The 26052-nt window shown below is 45.2% G+C and overlaps 1 protein-coding gene across 1 annotated transcript in view; it reads right to left on the reverse strand.

Annotated features, from left to right (window-relative positions):
* Nucleotides 1-25824, reverse strand: part of FAM91A1 (family with sequence similarity 91 member A1) — a 36907-nt gene extending 11083 nt beyond the window's left edge. The window contains exons 1-16 of the mRNA XM_079984240.1: nt 25461-25824; nt 20911-20995; nt 20074-20225; nt 18534-18591; nt 16304-16371; nt 14449-14562; nt 13502-13592; nt 12969-13031; nt 11937-12043; nt 11628-11666; nt 11355-11467; nt 10060-10178; nt 8346-8458; nt 7964-8050; nt 6616-6748; nt 2440-2588 (exon numbers count right to left, since the gene is read on the reverse strand). Of these exons, the coding sequence (XP_079840366.1) occupies nt 2440-2588; nt 6616-6748; nt 7964-8050; nt 8346-8458; nt 10060-10178; nt 11355-11467; nt 11628-11666; nt 11937-12043; nt 12969-13031; nt 13502-13592; nt 14449-14562; nt 16304-16371; nt 18534-18591; nt 20074-20225; nt 20911-20995; nt 25461-25532 (1563 nt within the window). The 5' untranslated portion in view covers nt 25533-25824. The remainder of the gene's footprint in view (nt 1-2439; nt 2589-6615; nt 6749-7963; nt 8051-8345; nt 8459-10059; nt 10179-11354; nt 11468-11627; nt 11667-11936; nt 12044-12968; nt 13032-13501; nt 13593-14448; nt 14563-16303; nt 16372-18533; nt 18592-20073; nt 20226-20910; nt 20996-25460) is intronic.
* Between the last annotated feature and the right edge of the window lie 228 nt (nt 25825-26052).

Below are 26052 nucleotides of genomic sequence, written 5' to 3' on the forward strand. Positions count from 1 at the left end.
CTCCTCACTGGTGGGGCTTCCCTGCCAGCAGAAACCAACAGCACTGGGCAGAACTGGACTGAGACCTCTGCTGCATCCAAATCACTTGCAGCATGGCAGAGCCACGGTTTGGGTGTAAAGCTCGCAGCATCTTTTCTTTTTCAGAAAAGCCTTTTAAGCACTTCCTACAGACTCATTGTCCAGGTGGCGCTGTGGGTTAAACCACAGAGCCTAGGACTTGCCGATCAGAAGGTTGGCGGTTCGAATCCCTGCGACAGGGTGAGCTCCCATTGTTCAGTCCCAGCTCCTGCCAACCTAGCAGTTCGAAAGCACAAAGTGCAAGTAGATTAATAGGTACCACTCCAGCGGGAAGATAAACAGCATTTCCGTGTGCTGCTCTGGTTCGCCAGAAGCGGCTTAGTCATGCTGGCCAAAGGACCCGGAAGCTGTACGCCGGCTCCCTCGGCCAATAAAGCGAGATGAGCGCCGCAACCCCAGAGTTGGTCATGACTGGACCTAATGGTCAGGGGTCCCTTTACCTTTACCGACTCATTATGACTTTATGGTTTTTCATACCAGCTTGAACTATGTCACCTTCCTGTCGGTGGCTTTTTGGCTGCAAACTAATCCATGAAGGAAAGCAGTGTAAAATGCTTTTTAAGAATAAAGATTTCTGCATTTTCAGAAAAATTCTTGTGGGCAGGCTTGGGGACCTTGTTGAAAGACGGGGACAGAAACAACCATAGGCTTCGATCCTGCCTAAGATTCCACTGGTGGGAGTGTCCCAGGAGTGGGAGAGTTCCATCAGCAAGACACCCCCATCAGCGAAAAGGGAGGGGGGCATTTTTCTCTGATTGGGCCATAGAACACATGCTTTACATGTAAAATATTCCATCCCTGGTGCCTCTAGGTAGGGCTGGGGGTGTCTGAAACTCTGGAGAGCTGCTGTGAGTCAGTGTAGACCAGGCATAGGCAAACTCGGCCCATCAGATGTTTTGGGACTACTATTCCCATCATCCCTGACCACTGGTCCTGTTATCTAGGGATCATGGGAGTTGTAGTTCCAGAACATCTGGAGGGCCGAGTTTGCCTATGTCTGGTGTAGACATTACTGAGCTAGATGGTAAAGGTAAAGGGACCCCTGACCGTTAGGTTCAGTTGTGGCCGACCCTGGGGTTGCGGTGCTCATCTCACTTTATTGGCCGAGGGAGCCGGTGTACAGTGGTACCTCGGAGGTTCGTTCTTAACTTGAAACTGTTCTTAACCTGAAGCACCACTTTAGCTAATGGGGCCTCCTGCTGCCGCCACGCCACCAGAGCACGATTTCTGTTCTCATCCTGAAGCAAAGTTCTTAACCCGAGGTACTATTTCCAGGTTAGCCGAGTCTGTAACCTGAAGCGTATGTAACCTGAGGTACCACTGAAGAAGTGTGCATGCACACGAAAGCTCATACCAAGAACTAACTTAGTTGGTCTTTAAGGTGCTACTGGAAGGAATTTTTTTTGTTTTGACTGAGGTACCACTGTACAGCTTCCGGGTCATGTGGCCAGCATGACTAAGCTGCTTCTGGTGAACCAGAGCAGCACACGGAAACGCCGTTTACCTTCCCGCCGGAGTGGTACCTATTTATCTACTTGCACTTTGACGTGCTTCCGAACTGCTAGGTTGGCAGGAGCCGGGACCGAGCAACGGGAGCTCACCCCGTCGCGGGGATTCGAACTGCCGACCTTCTGATCGTCAAGTCCCGAGCTAGATGGACCAGTGGTCTGAATGGGTAGAAGGAAACTTCTGGTGTTCCCTTCCCTTGCACCATCTTTGCCCCTCAAAGATCTGCCATGCAGGGCTTGGGGAGCCTCTGAAGCAGTAAGGAATGTTAGTGCATGGTGGTGCAATGGGAAGGGGAGTCAGGCAAAAATAAAATAAAATGCTGTTCCAGCCCTGTACTCTGGGGAGTGGGGGGAGAGACTCTGCCAGAGCCCTCCGCAAACAGAAGGGGCTGTCTTCCAGCTGTGGAGGTCTAGTTGGATAAAACCATGCAAAAACAATAAAGTCAACTGCTGGGAAGAAAAGCAGAAACGCAGATAAAGAGTGCATGCACACTGCTGACCAAAAGCCTTCCGTAAATACTAAAAGCAATGCGTCACACAGGAAGGAACCCTCCCATTTCATTTCTGGGGAGATTTCCTCTCCAGAGAAGCGGACACGGAGCAATGGCTCCAAACTACAAGAAAGAAGATTCCACCTAAACATTAGGAAGAACTTCCTGAAAGTAAGAGCTGTTTGACAGTGGAATTTGCTGCCAAGGAGTGTGGTGGAGTCTCCTTCTTTGGAGGTCTTTAAGCAGAGGCTTGGCAACCATATGTCAGGAGTGCTCTGATGGTGTTTCCTGCTTGGCAGGGGGTTGGACTCAATGGCCCTTGTGGTCTCTTCCAACTCTATGATTCTATGATTCTCTCTTACCTGGGGTGTGCAGCTGCTGATGGGTCGGATTTCGTTGGTGAGAGGTGCCATGGAGACCAGCAGCGTGTAGTTTTTGTTCAAAACTCTGCTGCAGGTAGCAGGGTCCAAGCCAAGCAAGCTTTCGCAGCGCAGCAAATCCAGAGGGAAACCTACATCAACGATGTCAAAGACACTTGGAATACAGATAGAGAACGAACATGTACAACTGAAAGGGGTACAGGAAGGGGGGAGGAAAAATACAAATTTAGACGGGTCTCTTCTCTCTTCCTGGATAAAATCTCAACACGACTTAAAGATACTATCAGCTAGGGAGGGGTAGGTAAGATGGTGCCCTCCAGATGTTGTCAGACTACAACTTCTATCACTCCTAGCCAGCATGGTCAGGAATGATGGAAACTGGAGTCCATAAGCATACAGAAGGCACTGTTCATGCCACCTACCCCATGGTAAATCAGCTTTGACGCATACCACCAGCCACAAGGAAAGTTACATGTCAAAAGGAAATAACTGTTGAACCAAAGAGTTATTTCATGCATACCAAATGGGTTTATTTATTTATTTACTTTGCCCTCCTTTGAATAGCAGGATCTCCTTCCACAACTGCTTTTGAACTGCTCCTCTGGCTCTCCATGGGTATGTGTTCTCTATATCTGAATTTCTTGAACCGCTGTTCACTCACTGGGCAGTTCTTTGGATTCCAACCATGGATACTTTTTCAGAAGAATGATCAAGGGGCTGGAGCAGCTCCTCTATGCGGAAAGGTTATAACGCTTGGGGATTTTTTTGTTTTTTTTAAAGAAAAAAGGGAAAATTATAGAGGCGCATAAAATTATTCACTGTGTGGAGAAGAAAACTCTCTCTCTCTCTCTCTCTCTCTCTCACACACACACACACACACACACACACACAATTAGAACCTGGGGTCATAGAATCATAGAACAGTAGAGTTCTGAGGATTGTCTAGCTAGTCCAACCTCCTGCTATGCAAGAAAATGCAGCTGTCCCATACAGGGATTGAACCTGCAACCTTGGTGTTATCAGCACCACACTCAGTGAAGCTGAACATAGAAGAAAAAGAAGTAGAAGAGTTTGGATTTGATATCCCGCTTTATCACTACCCGAAGGAGTCTCAAAGCGGCTAACATTCTCCATTCCCTTCCTCCCCTACAACAAACACTCTGTGAGGTGAGTGAGGCTGAGAGACTTCAGAGAAGTGTGACTAGCCCAAGGTCACCCAGCAGCTGCATGTGGAGGAGCGGGGAAGCGAACCCGGCTCACCAGATTACGAGTCCACCGCTCTTAACCACTGCACCACACTGGCTCTATAGGGAGATTAAAGGCAGGCAAATGCATCTATACTTCACCCAGTGCGCTGTTAAACCGAGGAATTTGCTGCCACAAGATGCAGGGATGGCCACCAGCTTGGGCAGATTTAAAACAGAATTAGCCAAATTTGGAACCAGGAAATCAGGCCATTGGAGCAGCATTGTCTACAATGTTGTGCACCTTCTGCATGCAAAGCAGATGGTCTACTGCTTAGCAATGGCTGTTCTCCAAACTCAAGAGGTTTCAGGCTTTCAGTGGCTGCTAGCCACAATCGCGATGTTCCGCCTCCACTATGGGAGGCAGGGTGCCTCTGAATACCAGCAGCTGAGAAAGGGCACTGTTTCGCTCATGGCCTGGTTTTGGGCTTCCCATAGGCATCTGGCTGGCTGCAGAGAGAACAGGACGCTGGACTAAATTGGCCTTTGGTCTGTTCCAGCTCCTATATATTCGGTGAAGGAAATTTTATTCTATACTATTCTTTTCTCCAGCCCAAACTAGCATATACATGCTGGTCACAAGAAATCCTATTTTGAATAGGACATATGGATTTACAGCACTGCATTCCTTAAAAAGGTAAAGGGTCCCCTGACCATTAGGTCCAGTCGTGGCCGACTCTGGGGTTGCGGCACTCATCTCGCTTTATTGGCCGAGGGAGCCGGCGTACAGCTTCCGGGTCATGTGGCCAGCATGACTAAGCCACTTCTGGCAAACCAGAGCAGTGCACAGAAATGCTGTTTACCTTCCCGCCGGAGTGCTACCTATTTATCTACTTGCACTTTGACATGCTTTTGAACTGCTAGGTTGGCAGGAGCTGGGACTGAGCAATGGGAGCTCACCCCGTCGCGGGGATTCGAACCGCCGACCTTCTGATCAGCAAGTCCTAGGCTCTGTGGTTTAACCTACAGCACCACCAACGTCTCTACTACTACATTCCTTAGCCTTTGCCAATTTTAAACCATAGTACCCAATACAAGAAAACTATCCAACATGATTTAGGAAATTTAAAGCATACTCAAGTCTAAAAAGATAAATGTCTTATAAGCTTCTCCAGGGGGCATAAACCAACTGTGCAAGGTCAACTTCAAAAGTAAACCAACCGCATAAGCAGCTGGAAGCTACATAAACAGTATCCACCCCCCACCCTGAGCTGTAGATATTATGACAAGTGAAGGCTTATTTAAGCAATTCATTATCTTAAGAGTATTAGTTCATGTCCTGTTCCTCCAACCCTCTCAAATAATCAAAAGACACTTTATCCACTGATAAGAGTGAATTGGTAGTGAAGAGTCCTCCACAATAACTGGGGTTCATGCTCTGTATCTTTTTGGGAGGAAAGCAATGACAAACCTAGACAGCATCTTAAAAAGCAGAGACATCACCTTGCCAACAAAGGTCCGTATAGTTAAAGCTATGGTTTTCCCAGTAGTGATGTATGGAAGTGAGAGCTGGACCATAAAGAAGGCCGAAGAATTGATGCTTTTGAATTCTGGTGCTGGAGGAGACTCTTGAGAGTTTCATGGACTGCAAGAAGATCAAACCTATCCATTCTGAAGGAAATCAGCCCTGAGTGCTCACTGGAAGGACAGATCGTGAAGCTGAGACTCTAATACTTTGGCCACCTCATGAGAAGAGAAGACTCCCTGGAAAAGACCCTGATGTTGGGAAAGATGGAGGGCACAAGGAGAAGGGGACGACAGAGGACGAGATGGTGGGACAGTGTTCTCGAAGCTACCAGCATGAGTTTGACCAAACTGCAGGAGGCAGTGGAAGACAGGAGTGCCTGGCGTGCTCTGGTCCATGGGGTCACGAAGAGTCGGACACGACTAAACAGCAACAACAACCACAACAACACTTTTAAATGCTGTTGCCCCGGAATTTTTGATAGGACTCAACTGGATCTAAGTGACTGCCCATGCTGCTGAATGTTTTAAAGGGGTAAAAAACTGACAGAGCAAGATAAATTCTTTCCCCATTAAAACAAAATTAACTCGAGAGATGTACAAACACACACACACTATGTTTGTTCAGCCCTGCAGGAAATTGATGGTCACCGGGATTTATTAAGTCCGGAGGGGGCTGAGTGCTTCTAGCTAAAGGGAATTACAGCTGCTGCATTCTCCCATAATAACATGGCTCTGGCCAAAAAGATGGTGCAGGATATTGTATCGCCCATGCAGTTAAAAGTGCAAGAATTTTGCGATGTAAACCCCCGAGAAGCATGCGATGACCTACAGATTACATGGGATACATATTCTCTCAAGTGACTTTCTGAATTACTGGTGCATCTGGACCAAGAAAGAGAGGGAAATAGGGAGAAGGGAGAAAGTTAGCAGTTGCAAAGTGGAAAGCAAAGGGTCCACAAGTTGTGCTTGCTGAATGTAACAGGGTAGAGGCAGGTTGCTATCATCTGATGGTGGGAATGACTGCTATAACCAACACCTGGGATCCACTCTTAAAACTTTAATGCAAACACTATGTGCTTAGAACATTGATGCATAAATTAATGCACTCTTTGGACAATGCTTTCCAATATGTTTACCTGCAAACTCTAGAACTTGCGTAGGTTTATAAATAAGTCAGGTCGACTTTGTTTAATGAGATGACTTCTCAGTCGCCTAGATTCTTAACTGGCCTTATACAGAGTACATTTCTGACCACAGGGTCTATAATAGCATGCCAAGATTGATGTTTAGCAGCCTAAAACAGCTAACAATGGACAATGGGACCTCTGTTCCCAAAGGGGTTATACTTATAAGTACAAGTTTGGAGCATGTTTTCAAAGCTGGTGGAAGTGTGTCATTAGAGTAAAAAGTACAGAACACGTAAAATAAAAGCATGTCTCCACTGTACCATTATTGGGTTGTTCAGGCTGTGTAACTTGAGCCACTAGGTCCTTATTGTGCCTCAGAAACAGTATAGTGTTTCGCAGGGTAAGTGCGTGATCAAAGTATCTTTGTGCTTCGCCCTCTCCTGTGCTCTGAACCTAAATAAGGGAACAAAAAAAGAGTACTTTGCATGAGCTGTTTGTGTAAATACTATTGACATAGAAAATTGAATTAAGATATGACAAAACATTCCTAACTCAACATTTATGACCATGCAGCTGCTCTGATCCTCAAAAGAAAAGAAAAAAATATTTACATGTCAGATGAATAAATGTGATATTTTCTAGTACTTGTGTGTTATCTTCACTATTAAAAAAAGGAAACTATGAATATAGTATTTTCAATAGCTTTGGTAAACCACCTGCAGGTCAGTTTTCTGTACATAATTATGTGTAGCTATACATTTGATACCCTATACAGAGTTTAAACAAATGTTACGTGCAGGCCGTAGCAGAAGGAAAACACCATTTGACAATGGAATCATACAAAGGGTAATGACTGAAGCTTCTGATCTATTTTTCTTCAATTTGAATGATCAGATGAGCCACAATTACTAAAAGCAAGTGGGTGGGAGGGAAGCAACGTCTTATGGGAGACTGCTCAGCAACGGGCTATGGGCTGCATCCGCCCTTAAGTCACTTATGTGGCTCCAGGTGAATTGACCAAGTTCGAACTTTCGCTCGTAAGAAAAAGGTGCTTCCAACATATAAGTTATTTTGAAGGTTAATGTTAAATTTCTCTTTCAAATCTGAATGCATTTGTGCTGTAACTGTGAAGCCTTTAATAAATAGAATGCCATAAGCAGTTTAGTCCTGCTGCCCACAAGACCTGGAAAGCTGCCTGTGGACAAACACTGGCTCCCTCAGCCTGAAAGCGAGAGGAGCGCCACACCCCATAGCCGCCTTGGACTGGACCGAACTGTCCAGGGGCCCTTTACCTTTTTACCAAAGCCTTTAATGCAAGATAGTATCAACTTAACTATATACAGTCATACCTCAGGTTGAAGTAACTTCGGGATAAGCATTTTCGGGTTGCGCTCCGTAGCGACCCAGAAGTAATGGAGTGCGGTACTTCTGGGTTTTACCACTCGTGCATGCACAGACGCTCAAAATGATGCCACACGCATACACGGAAGAGGTGAATCACGACCCACGCATGCGCAGATGTGGGTTGCGTTCACTTCAGGATGCGAACAGGGCTCCGGAACAGATCCCGTTCGCATCCAGAGGTACCACTGTATAGCCTGACTGCTCATGCAAAGGTTGTGCTGACTACCACCTTCCTTTAACAATAACAAACCAACTATTATTTACCTTTTCAAGTTCTACAAGGAAACTGTCCAGAGACTCATCTGACAACTTCCCAACTTCAAACATGGTGACGGCATGACTTTTCAAATTCTGCAAAGGAAGGTAAAATTGCATAACCTTGAGTTCTGAATTATTATGAATCTACCCAGTATTCAATAAGCGTTCACAATGAAGATGTAGGAATACAGACTACACACCCCTTGCGTTCCCTTCCTGCAAGTCAGGACTCTTTGTTTTTTTTTATTAAAAAAAAAATGACTGTAGTTATCATTTTGACAAAGAACTTATCTAAAAACTTATTTTTAAAAAAGTTTTTATCAAAAAAAACTAAAGAAATATTTTAAAGAGTTTTAGCACTTAAATATTGAGAAGCTAAGAAACTTACTGGTGAGAGATTCCCCATCATTAAAAAGGCAGTGAGCGTTGAATCAAACAGGAAGGCTATGCGCTTTGTGTGACCACCGGACAGACTCAAGCTGCTCACACTGGCAGTATCGGCTAAGGAAGCAAACACACACAGAGATTTGCCATCTTAAATAGTTTTGACAACAGTGCAACATCACACTTCGTACATCATGCTAAGACTGTGGTTGCGCCTCTCCTCTCCACTCCTTTATCTGATGTGATGAGCTGAGGTAAGCCATGGTTTCCTTAGCATGTCCTCCAAACTCAGGCCTGAAGTTCAGCTCTCCTGGGCAAACCATGAGTTGTAAACTGATAACTAAACTTGATTAAAGCCCGTGGTTAGCTAGAAGAGTGCTGATCCACAAACCTAGGTTTGGATGAAACACTAAGCTTAGCTCAGCAGCAAAATGACCAAGGAAGAACAAAACCAGCCCTGATCTTATCCTCAGGAGACCAGGCCTTCACACTGAGCCAGGGGTCAGCAACCTAAGGCCCATGGGCCACAAGCAGCCCACGGGGGGTCATTTAACCGGCCTTCTCGGGGATACTTGCTGCCCGCTCGGAAGGCTGTGCGCTGTGCTAAACCGGTGCAGAGCAGAGCGGGGACCACCTTCCGCGACTTTGGCAGGCTTCCCATTGGCTACAGGAAGCTCCTGCAGCCAACGGAAAGCTGCACACGCCTCCTCTGCGCCCGCACTCCAGCCTACCGTGGCATCTGCAGGACCATGAACTGGCCCAAGCCACAAAAACTTTGCTGACCCCTTACTAAGCCATGGTTAGGCTTAGCAGGATGTGCAAATCAGGCCATTGTGTCTGTCACTGAGTCTGCCCTCCTCTTGAACCTTTGACATCTTGACTTGTCCAGGGTCACTTGACGTCATCAGCTGACCTTCTCTTATTTAGCAGCGGGCTTGTGCTACATCTGCAAGTGTTCCATCTCCAGCGACATCAGAACCGTCTGAGAAAGGCCTGAAGTGGTGCAATCCCTGTGGGTGCTATTGGCTAAACTGCTGTGATGTCACAGAGAGGCTTGCTCACCTAATGTCAAGAAACCAACTACTTATGAATGGAAAAAACCTCACCATCTCAAACTGAAGATCCATGACCAACTCTGGCCACATTCAAACGGTAAAGGGATTTTATTTATGCCGTGGGGTTTTGATGACATAATGTTGGGTCAGGTCACCCTTGATACCCCAGAACAGTTCACCAAAAAATCTGAACAATGTTTGCAGCTTATGCACGTAGCTCGGATATTTCCCTTCTGCAAAGCTTTAATCTACCAATGCACATGTTTTAACAGAGGAATAAAGCCGTACACCTCAAAATGATAAAAATGAATGCTGAATGATATCTCTATAAAAATCATCTACACCCTTGTTGGTTCTTTTCCAACCCAGCCTAGTGGCTCTTCCTTTCTTGAATGTGGGACAGGGGGAATTCTTCCCACTTATACCCCTTCTAGATTTCCTTGCTTGCAGGGACAAGCCAATTGGAAGAGGGGCCTTAAAGATTTTCCATATGCAGAGCAAGCTGCTTTTTCAAGCAAATATTTTAATGTGTAGCCTAGCTCTAGCCCACGATTCAGACCACAGTAGTGAATGACAGGCACTGACCTATACAGAACATAAAAAGGAATGCACTGCAATGCACACTAACTTATTAGATCGGCAACCACTTGCTCTATGGCTCACCTGGATCATCTTGGCTATTTGTGTCGGTATCTGTAGCAGATGATCCCACCTCTTGTACAGGACTCCTGCTTTCTGAGCTCTCCCAGGACAGCAGCATCTTCTGTGGATCCAAAGTAGTTCTAAGAATAGGAACAAGGGTAATAAGAAGAGACCTACTGGCTCAGACCAACAGCCTGTCTAGACCAGCTTCTTGTTTCCCTCAGCAGCTCGACCAGAAGCACCAGCAGAACATGAGTCCGTAAGTAAGAACATCCCTCAATCAAGCCCTGGCAACTCTGATGCTGTGACCCTGGGTAGAAGCACTATTTGGCAGCAGGTTGTGGCCAGGGAAGTCCCCAGAATCTGAGCAAAGATAAACTGGTTCGAGTCATGGATCTCAGGCTTTATATTCCAGCTTTAATCAGTGGGGCTGTAAATTAATGTCACATGATTACCGTATTTTTCGCCCTATAGGAAGCACTTTTTCCCCTCCAAAAATGAAGGGGAAATGTGTGTGCGTCCTATGGGGCGAATGCAGGCTTTCGCTGAAGCCTGGAGAGCGAGGAAGCTATCCGCAAGCCCCCACAAGGCGGAGAAGCGCTGCTTTCCCCACCGCCAGCCCCACAAGCTCGGGGGACAGCGGGGAGGCGGAGCGCGCCTTCCCACTGTTTCCCCAACCTGGTTTGAAGCCTGGGTGGGTGCGCTGAGCCACGCGCCCTGGGCTTCGGGAAGATATCCGCAAGCCTGGGGAGACCGGCGCAACTTCCCCCCGGGCTCCCTAGGCTTGTGGATAGCAGCCTGTTCTGGGGGCTGGGGTCGGGCTTCCCCCACCCCATTCCTGCGCCTGGGGGGGAAATAATTTTTTTTTATTCCCCCCCCCCCAAATAAAACCCTAGGTGCGCCCTATGGGCTGAAAAATACAGTATTTTATCAAGCTATTTTGACAAGGACTGGTGGGCTTTTAGCTAATAATAAGCCACACTATTGAAAAGTTAAGGGCCACTAAATTCAATTGCATTTATTCCCAGTTGTGCACGTGCACACGGCTGTCCTGACTTTGTTAAACAGTACAACTCACAAGACACACCAATATTGAGGTCCTAACAATATGCACATCTATTGGGCACCACAAGGCTCAAGCAACAATGTGCTCTCCTAAACCCTAATTCCCAGCATGTTCACAACTCCTGTCCCAGCCACATCTACGCTGGCTTGGTCATGTTTACAGAATGGAAGATGACAAGATCCCCAAGGATGTGCTCTTTGGGAAGCGGGTTTCCGGCACCAGGCCTGTTGTTGGCAGAACACATACTTACTTCAGCCTGTTTATAGATGGGACATTCCGCCATGATGCATGAAGATTGTCCAGATTTATTACTTGGCCCTTTTTGTGGGCAAACCCTAACCGGCAATACATGGAGACAGCATTCTAAAGTGAAGACAACATTTGCAAATCAGCACTTTGCATTCTTGTTTTACAATTTCAAAAGAGATAAAACATGGGTGCAACGAAGGGTTGCCCCACCTCCACACACACACACACACACACACACACACACACTCTTTAAGCAGCAACACAGGGGGCCTACCTTCACTAGTGACAGATCTATCTCCAGAACATTTGCAAGCTGAAAGGATAGAAGGGAAATGGTTACTGGTAATTCTCAAAAATCAAATCCAGTGCGTTCATCTGCACAACCTTCTATCACCTGCGCAAATCAGGCATATGAGCGCTAAGCTTTAGGTACACATCCCTAGGAGTTAGCCAAGGGAGGACAGACAGACAGAATCCCAATCCCCCCCTTATGTGGAGAGTTCGCATGAAGTTAATTTAGCATGTCTTTTCCCGACAGGTACTCGTATGCAGGGCACAGAGAAACGCTGAAACAATGACTTACCTCAGCCACGTTTGTGTGTTCATCTATTGAAACAAATATCTTGTACAACAAGGTTTCAAAATAGTCACCCTGCACTCTGTTCATAACGAAACCTTCAAGCGGGGGAACTGAAAAGAGAAGCCATGTTTAAGGTTGTGATTCAAGGATATAATTTTGATGTATAAAAATGTATATATGTATTGTATGTAAAATGTGCGTGTGTGTATACACACACCCACACACCAATGTATATTGATGTATATATAATTTTTGCTTATTAATTATCAGCATTAAAATGTTTATTCCTGCATCTCTCTCTTTCTCTCAGGAATCTGACCTAGAGAACAGAGACTCACACCAAGCTAATGAGATACTTTGATCTTTCAAATTACATTTTACAAAACAGGAATTTTATGGTCCCGTACATCTGTGGTCTAAACCACAGAGCCTAGGGCTTGCCGATCAGAAGGTTGGCGGTTTGAATCCCCATGACGGGCTGAGCTCCCGTTGCTCGGTCCCTGCTCCTGCCAACCTAGCAGTTCAAAAGCACGACAAAGTGCAAGTAGATAAATAGGTACCGCTCCGGTGGGAGGTAAACGGTGTTTCCATGTGCTGCTCTGGTTCGCCAGAAGCGGCTGAGTCATACTGGCCACATGACCTGGAAGCTGTCTGCAGACAAACACCAGCTCCCTTGGCCAGTAAAGCAAGATGAATGCCGCAACCCCAGAGCCGTCTGTGACTAGACTTAACAACCGTCTCTTTACCTTTACATCTACCAGGCATGTCACACTTTAAATCCCTTTTAACCACCAAGGTCTACATCTTAGGTACCTACAAAAGTGCTGCCATTCAATCTTATTTTGCATTTTTGTTGTAGCAAAACAAACAGAAATTTGTACTTTTAACCATCACTACAACCCTCATCTTGCACACAGTCCCTTTTTAATCCACACTCCAACTCCTCCTTTGTCACAACTGTGCTATTCAATCCGCTCCTGAACATGTAGCACCCTTCATGGATCTTTGTTCTGAAAGCAGCGAGTCCATACTGACCTGCTATACAACTGTCATCTGATATTGGTACATCAAGGTAAATAAAGCCTTTATTATATAAACCTACAGAAAGAAAAATAAAGTCACTATACAAAAAACCACAAAAATCCCATCAAACTTAACATTATACCATTACGCATAGAGAGCACTATAGAAGCTAAGCCTGTGCCACAAAACTGCATGAGGAGCACTCATGACATGTGTTATACAGGTAACTCGCAATTTATGTGCATTTAACTAACATGATCACAGCTTTGCACAGGTGGGAGGAAATAAAAAATGTTCAGGGCTCGAGAGAAGTTACCCTGGTCAGGATTTAGGCAACTTATGAAACTACTCCCAATTCCACATGACAAAACTGCCTTTGAAATTTTGTGATACAGCATAGCATAGTTCTAGTAACAAAAAGCAAAAATTTCACTGCTTTAGTGTGAATCCCTTGCAAAAGTTGCTTAGATTATGGCCACTGTCTGAAGTATAACCTCAGGCATATCTTATTACTCTTCTGTTTAACAAAACAAAGCAAAACTCACTGTGAACTATATTGTAATCCAGAGATCCAGCAAGCTGAGGACCTGAATCGATGATCTTATCGATAGCAGATTTTTCAGAGGTAGTGCAAATCTAGAGAGAAAAGTACATATTAAATCACACATTTGGAGTAACTGACAGATCTTTATTAGTCCATGCAGCTTTCAGACTGAAAAGTTTGACAATGATGAAGTATAACAACCCACATAGAGAGCTTGTTTGGTAGGTTAATCAAGCGGCAATTAAGTACCAGAATAAACTTTTTGATAGATGACCCACTCCTGAAAAATATCATAGAGCTAGAATTCAGGGTTAGCCAATGTCTGGAAGCAGGAGGAGGGCTGACAAAAATGAAATACTTCTTCTGTAATACATAATTACAGTATTCACTCCCCTGTGATGTGGTTACAGCTTCTAACTTAGGTTGCTTTTAAAAATTCGTATAGTATAGATCTATAAATGGTCTTCAGCCATGAGAACTAAACAGAATCATCATATGAGTCACCAGAACAAGCACTGTTTGCTTAATAGTGATGTAGGTTTGCACCCGCAGGCAGCTGTTAAAATGGAATTATGTGTCATTTTCCATAAACACTTAAGGAGTCCTATTTGCCCTTACGTGGGATGCTGTTTTGACTGACACAGCTAGCATCACAGACTGAAAATATAAGGCAACTTGACCCATTTTCTGTAAATACTGTAAGTGCTGTAACTGCAAAGTAACTGTGTGAAATACCTTTGAGGCAAGAACTTTTTGTGATAGTGGCAGGCAGTAAGTATTTACACATTCTGATTTAGAGGGTGAAGCGAAAGTACATAACCTGCAATGGGATCCTAAACAAATTTACTCAGAAGTAATTTCCGCTGTGTTCAAATGGATTTACTCCCAGGTAATTGTGTACAGGATTTATGCAGACTGATTAATTTTTGGATTTTTGTATGAAGATACCTTTATGTCGTCCTCTGTGATGTAACCAGCTTGTACCACCCACCATGGCTCTATTGCAATCTCAACTGGCTTCGTGGGTAGCAGATCGCGGGCAGTTTTCCTTCTGAAGAATTTCTGAAGGGGTACAGTCCATTCGTGAGAGACAACAAGGAAGTAACCAAATTATTATCTTACAAAGCAGAAGTAACTAACAAATGCTCATATTTCTGGGTATGGCACACTCAGGTCTTTAACCCTCCTGAACAATGTACCATAACAAGGATGGGGAGGGGAACTGTGCCACTTTTCATCATTAATCCTGAGAAACAGGTTGCGCAATAAATTTACAGGCTCCTTCATTGCATTTTTAATAAAAAATATGCAGGATAAAATTAAGACTGTTAGATTCTAGAAAGAGAAGTTTCAGTTCTGTTTTTTGCTTGTATTTCTCTGTCTCTGTCTCTGTCTCTCTCTCTCTCACACACACACACACTCCAAGGGGAGGGGAAAGGTTGTTTTTTTAAAAAAGCAGTTATTTGCATTTCTGCAATATCAAGGTTAAGCTCACATAATGCACTCTAGGGTGAGAATGCCATGGCTGATGACACAACTCTAGACATGTAATGGATGCCAGGCACTCAATGATCTTATTTATAATGCCAACTCTAAGCAGCTGCACATAAATCTCTGGACACAATTCATGGATTTGCTTTTGCTCTATGAAGACCTCAATGCACTTAGATTACCATTTCCAGAGGGTTGTTTTCTTCTGCTATGTTTCATCATATCCTGCAAACTCAGGTGAGAACAGTTTGCTATATACTATCCATGTATCAAGCACACAGTACAGGGATACATTGAATGAGATGAGATGAAGGCTTGGCATAATTTACCAAAGCCTGTGGAACATCCATTTAATGACACTGAAGGAGGAGGAGGAGGAATTTGGACTCGATATCCCGCCTTTCACTCCCCTTAAGGAGTCTCAAAGCAGCTAACATTCTCCTTCCCCTTCCTCCCCCACAACAAACACTCTGTGAGGTGAGTGAGGCTGAGAGACTTCAGAGAAGTGTGACTAGCCCAAGGTCACCCAGCAGCTGCATGTGGAGGAGCGGGGAAGCGAACCTGGGTCACCAGATTACGAGTCCACCGCTCTTAACCACTACACCACGCTGGCTCTCTGGTAACGTTCAGAACGAATTACTGCAATATGTTATACATGGGACACGACTGCCTTTTAAAACTGCTTGAAGACAGCAGTTAGCTCAGAATACAGCAGCTTTTGCCAGTCCCAATTCAACTGGTTCCTTTCAGAGCACAGCTCAAAAGTGCTAATGCTAAAGCATTAAATCAGGGACGGGGAATCTGTGGCTCCATAGATGATGCTGGACACCAGATCCCATTATCTCTGACCCTTTACTACATGAACTGGAGCTAATGGGAGTTTGAGTCCAATGACATCTGGAGGACCAAAGGCTGACTTTTTCCCACCTGCATTTCCTGTGTACTCATCTCTTCAACAGAGGCTCTTCTTTGGGCTCTCCCAGCTTCTGAAGCAAGGTAAGTGCATATTTATAATGCATAACCTCCGGCACCCGGAAATAACACCTTTTACACCCTGTGTACCATTTTCTATTAAGCTTGAGACTAAGGCAATCCAGAAGGGTTTTTGGAGATCAGTGGCACAAATGACGCATTATGCAAGATTACGAAGATTATGGAAGGTGCCACTGGGTTTTGCTCCCTCAGTATACGACTAGTTAATTTTTCTGCTAGGGCTGCAACCCACACTTTGGAAAACCAAACTTGGTCCAAATACTAAATCACATAGAAGAGAGGAAGGAGAGAGGGAGGGAGGGGAACCATGAACACCTACTTTGGATGATCTACACTGGTTCATTAGGTCAATGTACTGGTTTCTTCCTATGCCAAGAAGTCTCAGGCCTGAGGGGGAAAGGAAGTTTTTAAGTCCCTCAAAACAGAGCTATACTTATAAAACTATTCTGAGCCAAAGAAACATTATTGCATAGTACTGCTTTCATATGTTGCTTTGCAGACAAACAGCAGAATTTTCAGAAAGGCTGGTAGATACACCATCTGTGAGAAGATGAATTTGAAGCCTGCCATTTGCTATTCAATTGGATATACTCATCCGGGCAGGCACAAGAGACAGGGCCTATTACGTGGTGGCCCCCAGATTATGGTCCTCCCCTTTAATATCCACACCACAGATTTTTAAAAAGGTTTTAAAACATGGCCTTTTTCAAAGCATCTTTTCTTAAATCGGTTATTTTTTCTTCCAATTGGTTTTTAACTGGCCTTTTTAATAACCCCATTGCACTTCTATAGTACTGTGAGTCATCTTGGATGTGTTATGCCCCCAAATGGGGCATATAAATGATTTTATAAAGAAAGATAGACATCTAAATATTTTTCATGTATTCTCTACAAGCATGCATATTGTCCTGAGCTACCCTCTTATCACACATTTACATCATACAGTTTAAGCCCTAAATAGCTTCATCCTGGACTCGAAAGATGCCTTGAAATTCTATCCAAAGCACCCTCACGAATGGAAACATTATTAGATTAACTTGAAACATAAACTGCTTAAGCCCTATGCAGCCCTTAGGTTTCAGACAATGCATGCCCTTGTTACCATTTGTATCAAAGGCAATCCATGGCAAGATCTGCCAGGATGAGCACCTTAGAATGCAGAGGTCGCCAGCTCAGACATGCTCAGCTGGCATAAAGTCCCAAGCCCCAGAAAAGCAGCATTAACTTGCTCATCCTGGCTCAGCCTGAGTGGAGGCTAGTGTAGGCCCTAAAAAAGGAAGGTGTTATGGGGGCATGGTGGAGGCAGGATGGGGTGCAGTGGGGGACTTAAGATGGACCCTGACTCTGTGCAACTCAGCCTTGTGTTCTGGCAAAAAGGGTAGTGTAAACCAAATACTATTTTAAAGTCTTGTTCTTCCTCTGACAGACTTGGGCCAGCTCAGCCAGCAGCGGTCTTCCTCTTGAATGGCAGGTGGATCTGGCATAACTTAACGTCAGCTTTTTTAATGTGTCTTGTGTACAGGATCGCTCTCTTAGCAGTTGTATTGGAACTGTGGGCTTTAGATCTGCATTTGGTGCAGCAAGAAGGGGTTATTTATGTCACCATTTAGTCTGCCTCTGTAATAACACTGTCAAAAGTGACAACTGGAAGATGGGTAGCCTCAGAAGTGAGCAACTCATCAGAAGTTATCACTGTCTCCCTCTGGTAGCTGAAAGGCCAGCAATTCAGAAAACAAAGTTAATGGGAAGGATAAAGACATTATAATTTACACACTGGTTCATTTACTCCCAAGAATTACTGGGCCAACAGCTATCTCTGTTAAAGCTAATGTGCTGCACTGCTAAAAGGGTAAAGTGGAACAATTTTAAGTTATATAAATGCAATTATTATGGCCTATTGCTGAGGCAATAGGGACGCGGGTGGCGCTGTGGGTAAAAGCCTCAGCGCCTAGGGCTTGCCGATCGAAAGGTCGGCGGTTCGAATCCCCGCGGCGGGGTGCGCTCCCGTTGCTCGGTCCCAGCGCCTGCCAACCTAGCAGTTTGAAAGCACCCCCGGGTGCAAGTAGATAAATAGGGACCGCTTACTAGTGGGAAGGTAAACGGCGTTTCCATGTGCAGCTCTGGCTCGCCAGAGCAGCGATGTCACGCTGGCCACGTGACCCGGAAGTGTCTCCGGACAGCGCTGGCCCCTGGCCTCTTAAGTGAGATGGGCGCACAACCCCAGAGTCTGTCAAGACTGGCCCGTACGGGCAGGGGTACCTTTACCTTTACTTATTGCTGAGGCAACAAGCAATTATTAGAAAAGCACGTGCTTAACTTGTGGGTTACTATTTTATTTCCATAACTGGTTTGGGGTAATTTTTTTATCAGTATCTTTTTTTGTTCTCTTTTCAAACATCAGGTATGTAATCCCCACAATTAAACAAACGTTACAACTTCAAAAAGGAATTGTCATGCAGCTGTGCTTTTAAAACTAGACTTTCTTAAAACATGTTTTCCAAATGGAAATTTGTTTAGCTTGTGGAAACAGAACGAAATCTTATACTTACAGTCTGCAGCAGTAAAGTTGGGCAAACAATCGTAGCTTTTTTCACTGTTCATTATATCCTTTTACAAAGGAAAAGGAAAAGTTGCAGTGTCAGCTTGACTCACTGTACTTCATTTCACAACTGTGCACTGATGCTACATCAGTAAATATTTGAAAACTACTTTGCACCCAAACCCCAGTTTATGGAGGCTTTGTGTTTCTCCATTAGCTTGTTTGTTTGGTTTGTTTGCTTGCTTGCTTGCCGGGGAGGGGAAAGGAGAGGAAATGGAAGTCCATTAGATGTAACCTAGTGAAAACAAAATTCTAACTCAAGGACCTAAAATAAGATGCACAAAATGAAGTAGATTTTAGGAAAAACTACAACCAGATCTAGATATGCACAGAGTGTGTCCTATTCATTTCAACTGAGAAAAATGATGTGAACACAACAGTAATGCATTTCAGGGCTTCCCTCACCAAAATACATTTGGAGACGGGAGGGGAGCAGAGAGAGTGAAAAATGGGGGTGGAATTGTAGTGATCCATCTCTACAATGGCACAGGTCCCATGCTCAGAACAGAGTGCTGGATTGAGGCACAAGAGGCATGTGAACCTCATGATCCTCAGGCCACTGATTTTGGAGCTGCCCTGCATAAATTTCAACAGATCTCTATCGGTGTTCCAAGGACATAGTGTGCATAGGTTTTCCCCTTTCTATTTCATCTTCGCAAACATCTTGGGAGGGCTTGCCTAAAATCACCCAGTAAACTTCATGGGTGAACATGAAAACATGTACCAATTATGCACCAGCTCTGGGATTATTCCAGTTTGATGATTATGGTAGATATACTTTAGCCAAGACATTAGATGCTACAGTCATCACCAGCAACAGAAAGAGACAGGACTAATGGATTATTATCTTCCGTGGTATCTTTAAATGTCTTTAGTTCAACACATAGGGGTAATCCTAGACCCAGTCACCTTGCAACATAGCAAAAGGTTGTAACGGAAATGCATTTGAAGAATGGCAGACCAAGAATAAATCACCCCCTTAGCTCACTGAAGGAAGGACTGGAGATAATAAATATAACAGCAGCTCCACTTGCTCCATGCAAAATGCTGCTTTAGCAATACCAGTAACCAAGTGTGCTCTACTGCAGTCCAAGAATGGAAGCAAACATGGCCTATTTTTGTGGAATTCAGTGGCAAAACTCTCACTAGAAGCAGCAGGGCACAAACTACACATTACCAGCAATTATCAATCAAATCTGCACCATGCTACACATTGTTTCTCCCATATGTTGAGAGGTGACTCAAGCGCCGTTTGCTGCTTTCTCTGAATAGAAGTTTGCAGGCTCCTTCATCAGAGTAATTTGGCTGCAAGCCCAAAATGCCACTGCAAATGGGTCTGCATTTCCTGCCACTGATTACCAACAGCAGCCTGGCAAAAAGCTAACAATAATGGGCATGTGACTCCAGCTGGCAGGGATCATGTTACGCTGAAATGCCACAAACTCCTGGGACACACAAAATGCCTTGTTTAAGCATTTATCTAAACTCACCTCCATTATTCCTGTGTAGTACGAAAAGGGGGTTATCCTCAAGCCTTTCACCATGATGTCAGACAAGTGGTACGGGTACAACATGAGGTGCTCTCTGCTGTATTTCAACAGTTCCTCGTAGTATCTGCGTTCATCTTTTTTGACATGCTTGACTGGGAGAGTAAAGAAGGGTCAGCAGGTTGTAGCAACAGTCTCCACAAATCAGTTAGAAATGCTAAGAATTTTACGGGGTGTGAACTTGGGACAGGATCCAGAGCAAACCTGAAGCTCCATTTGCACAGAGATTTGGAGCATGCTCTGTGTATACACACACACACACACACACACACACACAAACAAAGGGAGGGGGGAGAACGCAAAGAGAGGAAGCTATGCAAGTATGCTGCACTTCATGGCACAAAAGAGAGGACATCCTATGCCACATACTATTCCTATTGCAAATGCAATTATCGTTATTTGATACTGAGTTAGTTCCAAACAATCCAGTCTGAAAAAGAAGGCAGCCCACTGGCAAAGCTCTTGAAGTATGTCCATTTTGGAATAAGGAACTTGGAATAAGCTTGTGGCATGGAGAATGGTCCTATGCAATCTTCCAGACACTGCCTGAAGCTGCCCTGCTCATCCATCCCATCGGTGTCCCCCTTTCCCCTGTTAATTTCCTTCTTATTTTTCTTGGCACTTTAAAGTGTTTATTAATACAATTAATACAAAAATTATCAGTAGTGGTAGTACAATTTTACTGAACTCCAGCTGAGGACAGGTTTCTCTGATGTAGCTGTTACATATGACAATATCTGTTTTCAAAAGCCCTTTCCCCCACTCTGTTTCTCTACTCACCTAAGTTATTTCGGTACCGTAGCTGATTGCGAATACTATAGAGCACAACCTGCTTTTCATAGTCTCGCTGTGAGTTTCCAAGCCCCTACGAGACAAAGCATAGAAATTTAACGAAATGAGTAAGGGAGCAATCCTGTACACAAGAAGCAGGCGTAGAACAGACGGGTGTAATTTAACCTGGTGTAGTTACACCAGATCCACACTCCATTCAGCAGTGAGGCTACCGCTGGCTGAGTCAACCTAAGCCTGGCAGAGAAAAAAACAAGCCTTTAAACTAGTGTTTAGAGTTGTACCACCCTTTCTACCATCTTATCTTATGCCAAGTCACATGACAGAGCTGTTCAGGCTTAGGATCCAGTGTACATCTTCCCTTTCTGGTCCCAAACACAGAACACTCCTTTTCCAGGGCTTACACTGGATTAAGATCTGCTGGGCTTGGCTCATGTAGTTGAGGACTGGCGGAGCCAGGATGAGCTCACATACCTCCATCTGAGCCAAGGATGAGGGAGTTAAGCCAGCTCAGCTGCAGATGTGCTGGGTCCTAACCTCCTCATGCTGGTCGATCTTGAGTGCTGGACCAGTTGTTGATCCTCAGCCCAATAGATAAATTTACAGCTCAGGCTTTCTGAAAGTTGAACTATAAGACTACCTTTCAAGAGTTTTATCAAACAACTTGGCTTAGACGAACAACTAAGTTTTAGATGATTTGTCTGGCCTATACACATAAAAGTGGTGCTTTTGTACTTCTACAGATAATTAACCAACACAAATCAATACAGAGCTCCTGCAAGAAACTAGGAAATACATTAGCCTTTTAAAAAAGCCTACAAAAAGTGATCAGCCTGGAAAAATAATTTACTAGCCTGCAGGGGCCTGACAAACGAGACACTGAGGGGACCATCCCACCTCCAGATTTGTGCAGGTGCCTATGGCCTTAATACACCATCATTTCCCTAATGCAGGAATAGAGAACCTGTGGTCCTCCAGATATTACTGGACTACAACACCAATAATCCCTGACTAATGGCCACACTGGTTGGGACTGATGGGAGTTGGGGTTGGGCAACACCTGGAGAGCTACAGGGAAGTAATAGTGCCACTGTATTCTGCTCTGGTCAGACCTCACCTGGAGTACTGTGTCCAGTTCTGGGCACCACAGTTCAAGAAGGACACTGACAAACTGGAACGCGTCCAGAGGAGGGCAACCAAAATGGTCAAAGGCCTGGAAACGATGCCTTATGAGGAACGGCTAAGGGAGCTGGGCATGTTTAGCCTGGAGAAGAGGAGGTTAAGGGGTGATATGATAGCCATGTTCAAATATATAAAAGGATGTCACACAGAGGAGGGAGAAAGGTTGTTTTCTGCTGCTCCAGAGAAGCGGACACGGAGCAATGGTTCCAAACTACAAGAAAGAAGATTCCACCTAAACATTAGGAAGAACTTCCTGACAGTAAGAGCTGTTCGACAGTGGAATTTGCTGCCAAGGAGTGTGGTGGAGTCTCCTTCTTTGGAGGTCTTTAAGCAGAGGTTTGACAACCATATGTCAAGAGTGCTCTGATGGTGTTTCCTGCTTGGCAGGGGGTTGGACTCGATGGCCCTTGTGGTCTCTTCCAACTCTATGATTCTATGATCCTTATTCCTACCCTAATGTGAGATGGGAAGAGCTCTGCTTTGCCCTCACGTAATCAGTGCTTGAACTTTCCATACCACTGCTTTTTCCTTTTCTATTGTGCCTATAAGATTGTGAGTATCTGGGCAGATTGCCTCATATTTTAATCTCCATACAGCATATCAAACTTATCAGGCAGATTGCAAGTGGTAGATAACAATGTTTTCCTATGTGTGGCTTTTGAGGGAGGTCAGAGGCATCCTGTAGCTCAGTGGAAGATCCCATGTTTAGCAGAAATAAGGTCACATGTTCAGCCACTGGCATCACAAGTTAAAAACACCTCCAGCAAGAAGACCAGGGAAAATTTGGGAAACGGCTGCCAGCCAATCAAAAGGAAAATACAGAGCTAGATGTGCTAAGGCTCTATATCACAAGACACCTTCATATGTTCATATGCGGCTTATTCTCATAAAAACCAGCGTAAAGCAATTCGAGTGTTGCCCTAGACCACACACACAAGCATCTTCAATTCTTCACTTCCTGTGGGTGTTCACTAGCCTACGTCACAGGACATTCCTGAAGAAAAAAAAGGCCCCCCCCTTATCTCTCTGGAGGAAAGGTTGGATTAAAATAAACAGGTACAACAGAACAATAGCATTAGACTACAGCAGGATCCACAGACTTCAGAACCTTGGTATTCAACTAAGTAACTCAGATCAGACCAACTGAAATTAATGAACCTAACTCAGTAACGCTCATTAATTTCAATGAGTTTACTTTGAATAAAACTTAAACAAATGCTCAAAATCCTATGTCAACCAACTGGGGTCAGCTACTGGGGGGGGGGGGGGCTGAACATGCACTAAAAAACAAGGAACAGGGTGTCCCTCAGCACACACCAGAAATTTGCTTTTAGCATTTGAATGGAGTTCACTGCACTTTCACACAAAAATCCACTTCTACCTTTCCTCTCCAAGGTTTCTTCACTTCAGCAACCTAATTTAGAGCCTTGTTGTTGCAAATGCTTTAAAATATGAATGGAAAATTCCATATTGGCATGGTTCCCATATATTACCTAGGTAAATAGAAGTAATATCAGACCTCCAAGCCACACATGCTCACTTAGGGAGGGGCTATGTCACAGATAGTTGAAGCCTTGGCAATGCATCCACTGATTCAATTATTTGACAATTTCTCCACTCAGTTTTCTTTCTTTGTTTGTAATACACTACAGGTTTTGCTGAAGTTGATCAATGCCATTTTATTACAATACCAATGAAATATTCTACAAAAAAGGACGAAAGGAAATACTTTCAGATCTACTGCAAAAGATCTACTAGTGCTGTAGATCCTCATCTACCTTCTGTTAACCCCATGTTCAAATTAATCACAATATGCATACAACTGCCTACAGGAAAAATGTGGTTGGCTGGCCCTGAAAAGTTGCAGAAGTTTGAGGAGGCGAGGGTGGGCCAAAGTTCAACAAGTTTGACAACAAACATTGACTTGGCAGTACCTGTCCTAATACTGGGGGAGAGGAGAAAAGGGTGAAGAAAAGTTAGCATTTTAGTCTTATCGGGTTGTTTTATTTACTGCATTTTGTAGCACATGTGACATTATGTATATTGGATACCACTGTACTGGGGGCCAACTTGAATAAATACTTGGGGGAGGCCAGATAAGTCCTGCCACGCATAATCATTCACATGACACAGTGCACACACACCATTTAAATGGGAATGCCCAACAACTTGGTGGGGTCTGGCCCCCTCAAATATTTTATTGTGGGGGTCGAAGCCCCCATAGCCCCTAGAAGTTGGCTCCTATTGCCATGTAGCAGTGCAGAGATGCTTTTAGCTAACTAGCAAATGAACAAACAAGTACCTGGGAGGAAAAAGTTTCTACAAACCAGGGGTGAAAAGGATAATTTGAAGTAGATCAGCCCGCTCCCCATTTCCCCACTACACTGCTGAAATGAATTAAACGATGGGGTAACTAGCAATGGACTTAGAATCACAGAACTGTGGAGCTGGGAGGTTCCACGAGGGTCATCTAGTCATCCTGCAATGCATATGATATGATCATATGATATATGATAGATGGCCATCCAATCTCTGCTTAAAAAACCTCCAAGGAAGCAGAACCTACCACCTCACACGGGAGTTTGTTCCACTGTCCAAAAGTCCCCACCCTGATGTTTAGTGGGAATTCCTTTGCTTGTACAGTGGTACCACAGATTAAGTACTTAATTCGTTCCGGAGCTCCGTTCTTAACCTGAAACTGCTCTTAACCTGGGATGCCACTTTAGGTAATGGGGCCTCCTGCTGCTGCCGCCGCTGCACGATTTCTGTTCTCATCCTGAAGCAAAGTTCTTAACCTGAGGTACTATTTCTGGGGTAGCGGAGTCTGTAACCTGAAGCGTATGTAACCTGAAGCGTCTGTAACCCGAGGTACCACTGAACAACCTTTAGAAGACATCTGAAAGCAGGCCTGTATAGGGGAGTGTTACCACTGTAACATGAAACCCACTAGCCTCGGGAGCAGAAGAGAGCTGGGTTCAAGTTCTGCTGCTCAAAACATAAAAAAAAAACCGAATGGGCTTAGCAGGGGGCTCAAGTCTTCGCCGTTGGCGGAACCTCGGACTTCTTGGCAAAGAACGAAAACGGAGTCCGAGGAGCCTGAAGTCCGACCCCGCTTTTACTGGAGAGCAGACCCACTGAAATCAATGGGTATGTCCCAAGTTGGATACATTGCCCACCCCCGTCTGGCTCAGAAGGGAAATCCCACATAGTTCCTGCTACCCAGAAGGGGAAGCGAAAGTGGTGGCGGAGGTCTCTGCAGACGGCTATTGGCGAGGTACGGGAAGCCAGAGGGGTCAGTTATAATAGGGAGAGAGCTAAGTGCCGCTTTTCTACAGGTGCCGGGAGGGGTCAGTCCGTACCTGCTTGACGCTGGCGGGGAGGCGGGCCCAGGCGTAGTTGTGGCGAATGTGGAACTCCACGTCCACATTCATGGCAGGCTCCCCCGGCTGGGGTGGGAAGGGTCGGGGGCGGCGGTTGGCGGCGCCCCCCGCCCCTCACGCAGCCTCAGCCCCCGGTCCTTGAGGAACGACGCGGCAGCGGCGGCCCAAAGCTGGACCTTCGCTCAGCCCGCTTTCTCGCCTCTCCTCCTCCTCCCCCCTCTCGTCTCCTCACAGCGCGCTTCCGCGTTACGGGCTCCGGGAGCCCCGCCCCTCCGCGCGACGTCGCTTCCGGTCCCCGCGGGCGGGAGGAGCCTCGGAGAGCCAAGGGGGTAGAACGCTCCGCTCTAAGAACCAATGGGATCGTCCTCTCCTTCTCTACCCTCTCCCTCCTTTCTAAATTAGTACGCCAGAAATGTGAGGGCGGGGCTGGGGCTTTTAAAACCGCGGAGGTTCGACGTCACGGGCGCGTCGCTTTTGCGTCTCCGCCGCAGGCCGCTGTGAAACTACAAGCCCCATGGTGCTTTGCGGGAAACGACCTCCCTTTTTCCGATGGTGACGTAACAATTGGCCG

The sequence above is a fragment of the Podarcis cretensis genome (assembly GCF_951804945.1).
Source record: "Podarcis cretensis genome assembly, chromosome: 7".
NCBI lineage: Eukaryota > Metazoa > Chordata > Lepidosauria > Squamata > Lacertidae > Podarcis > Podarcis cretensis.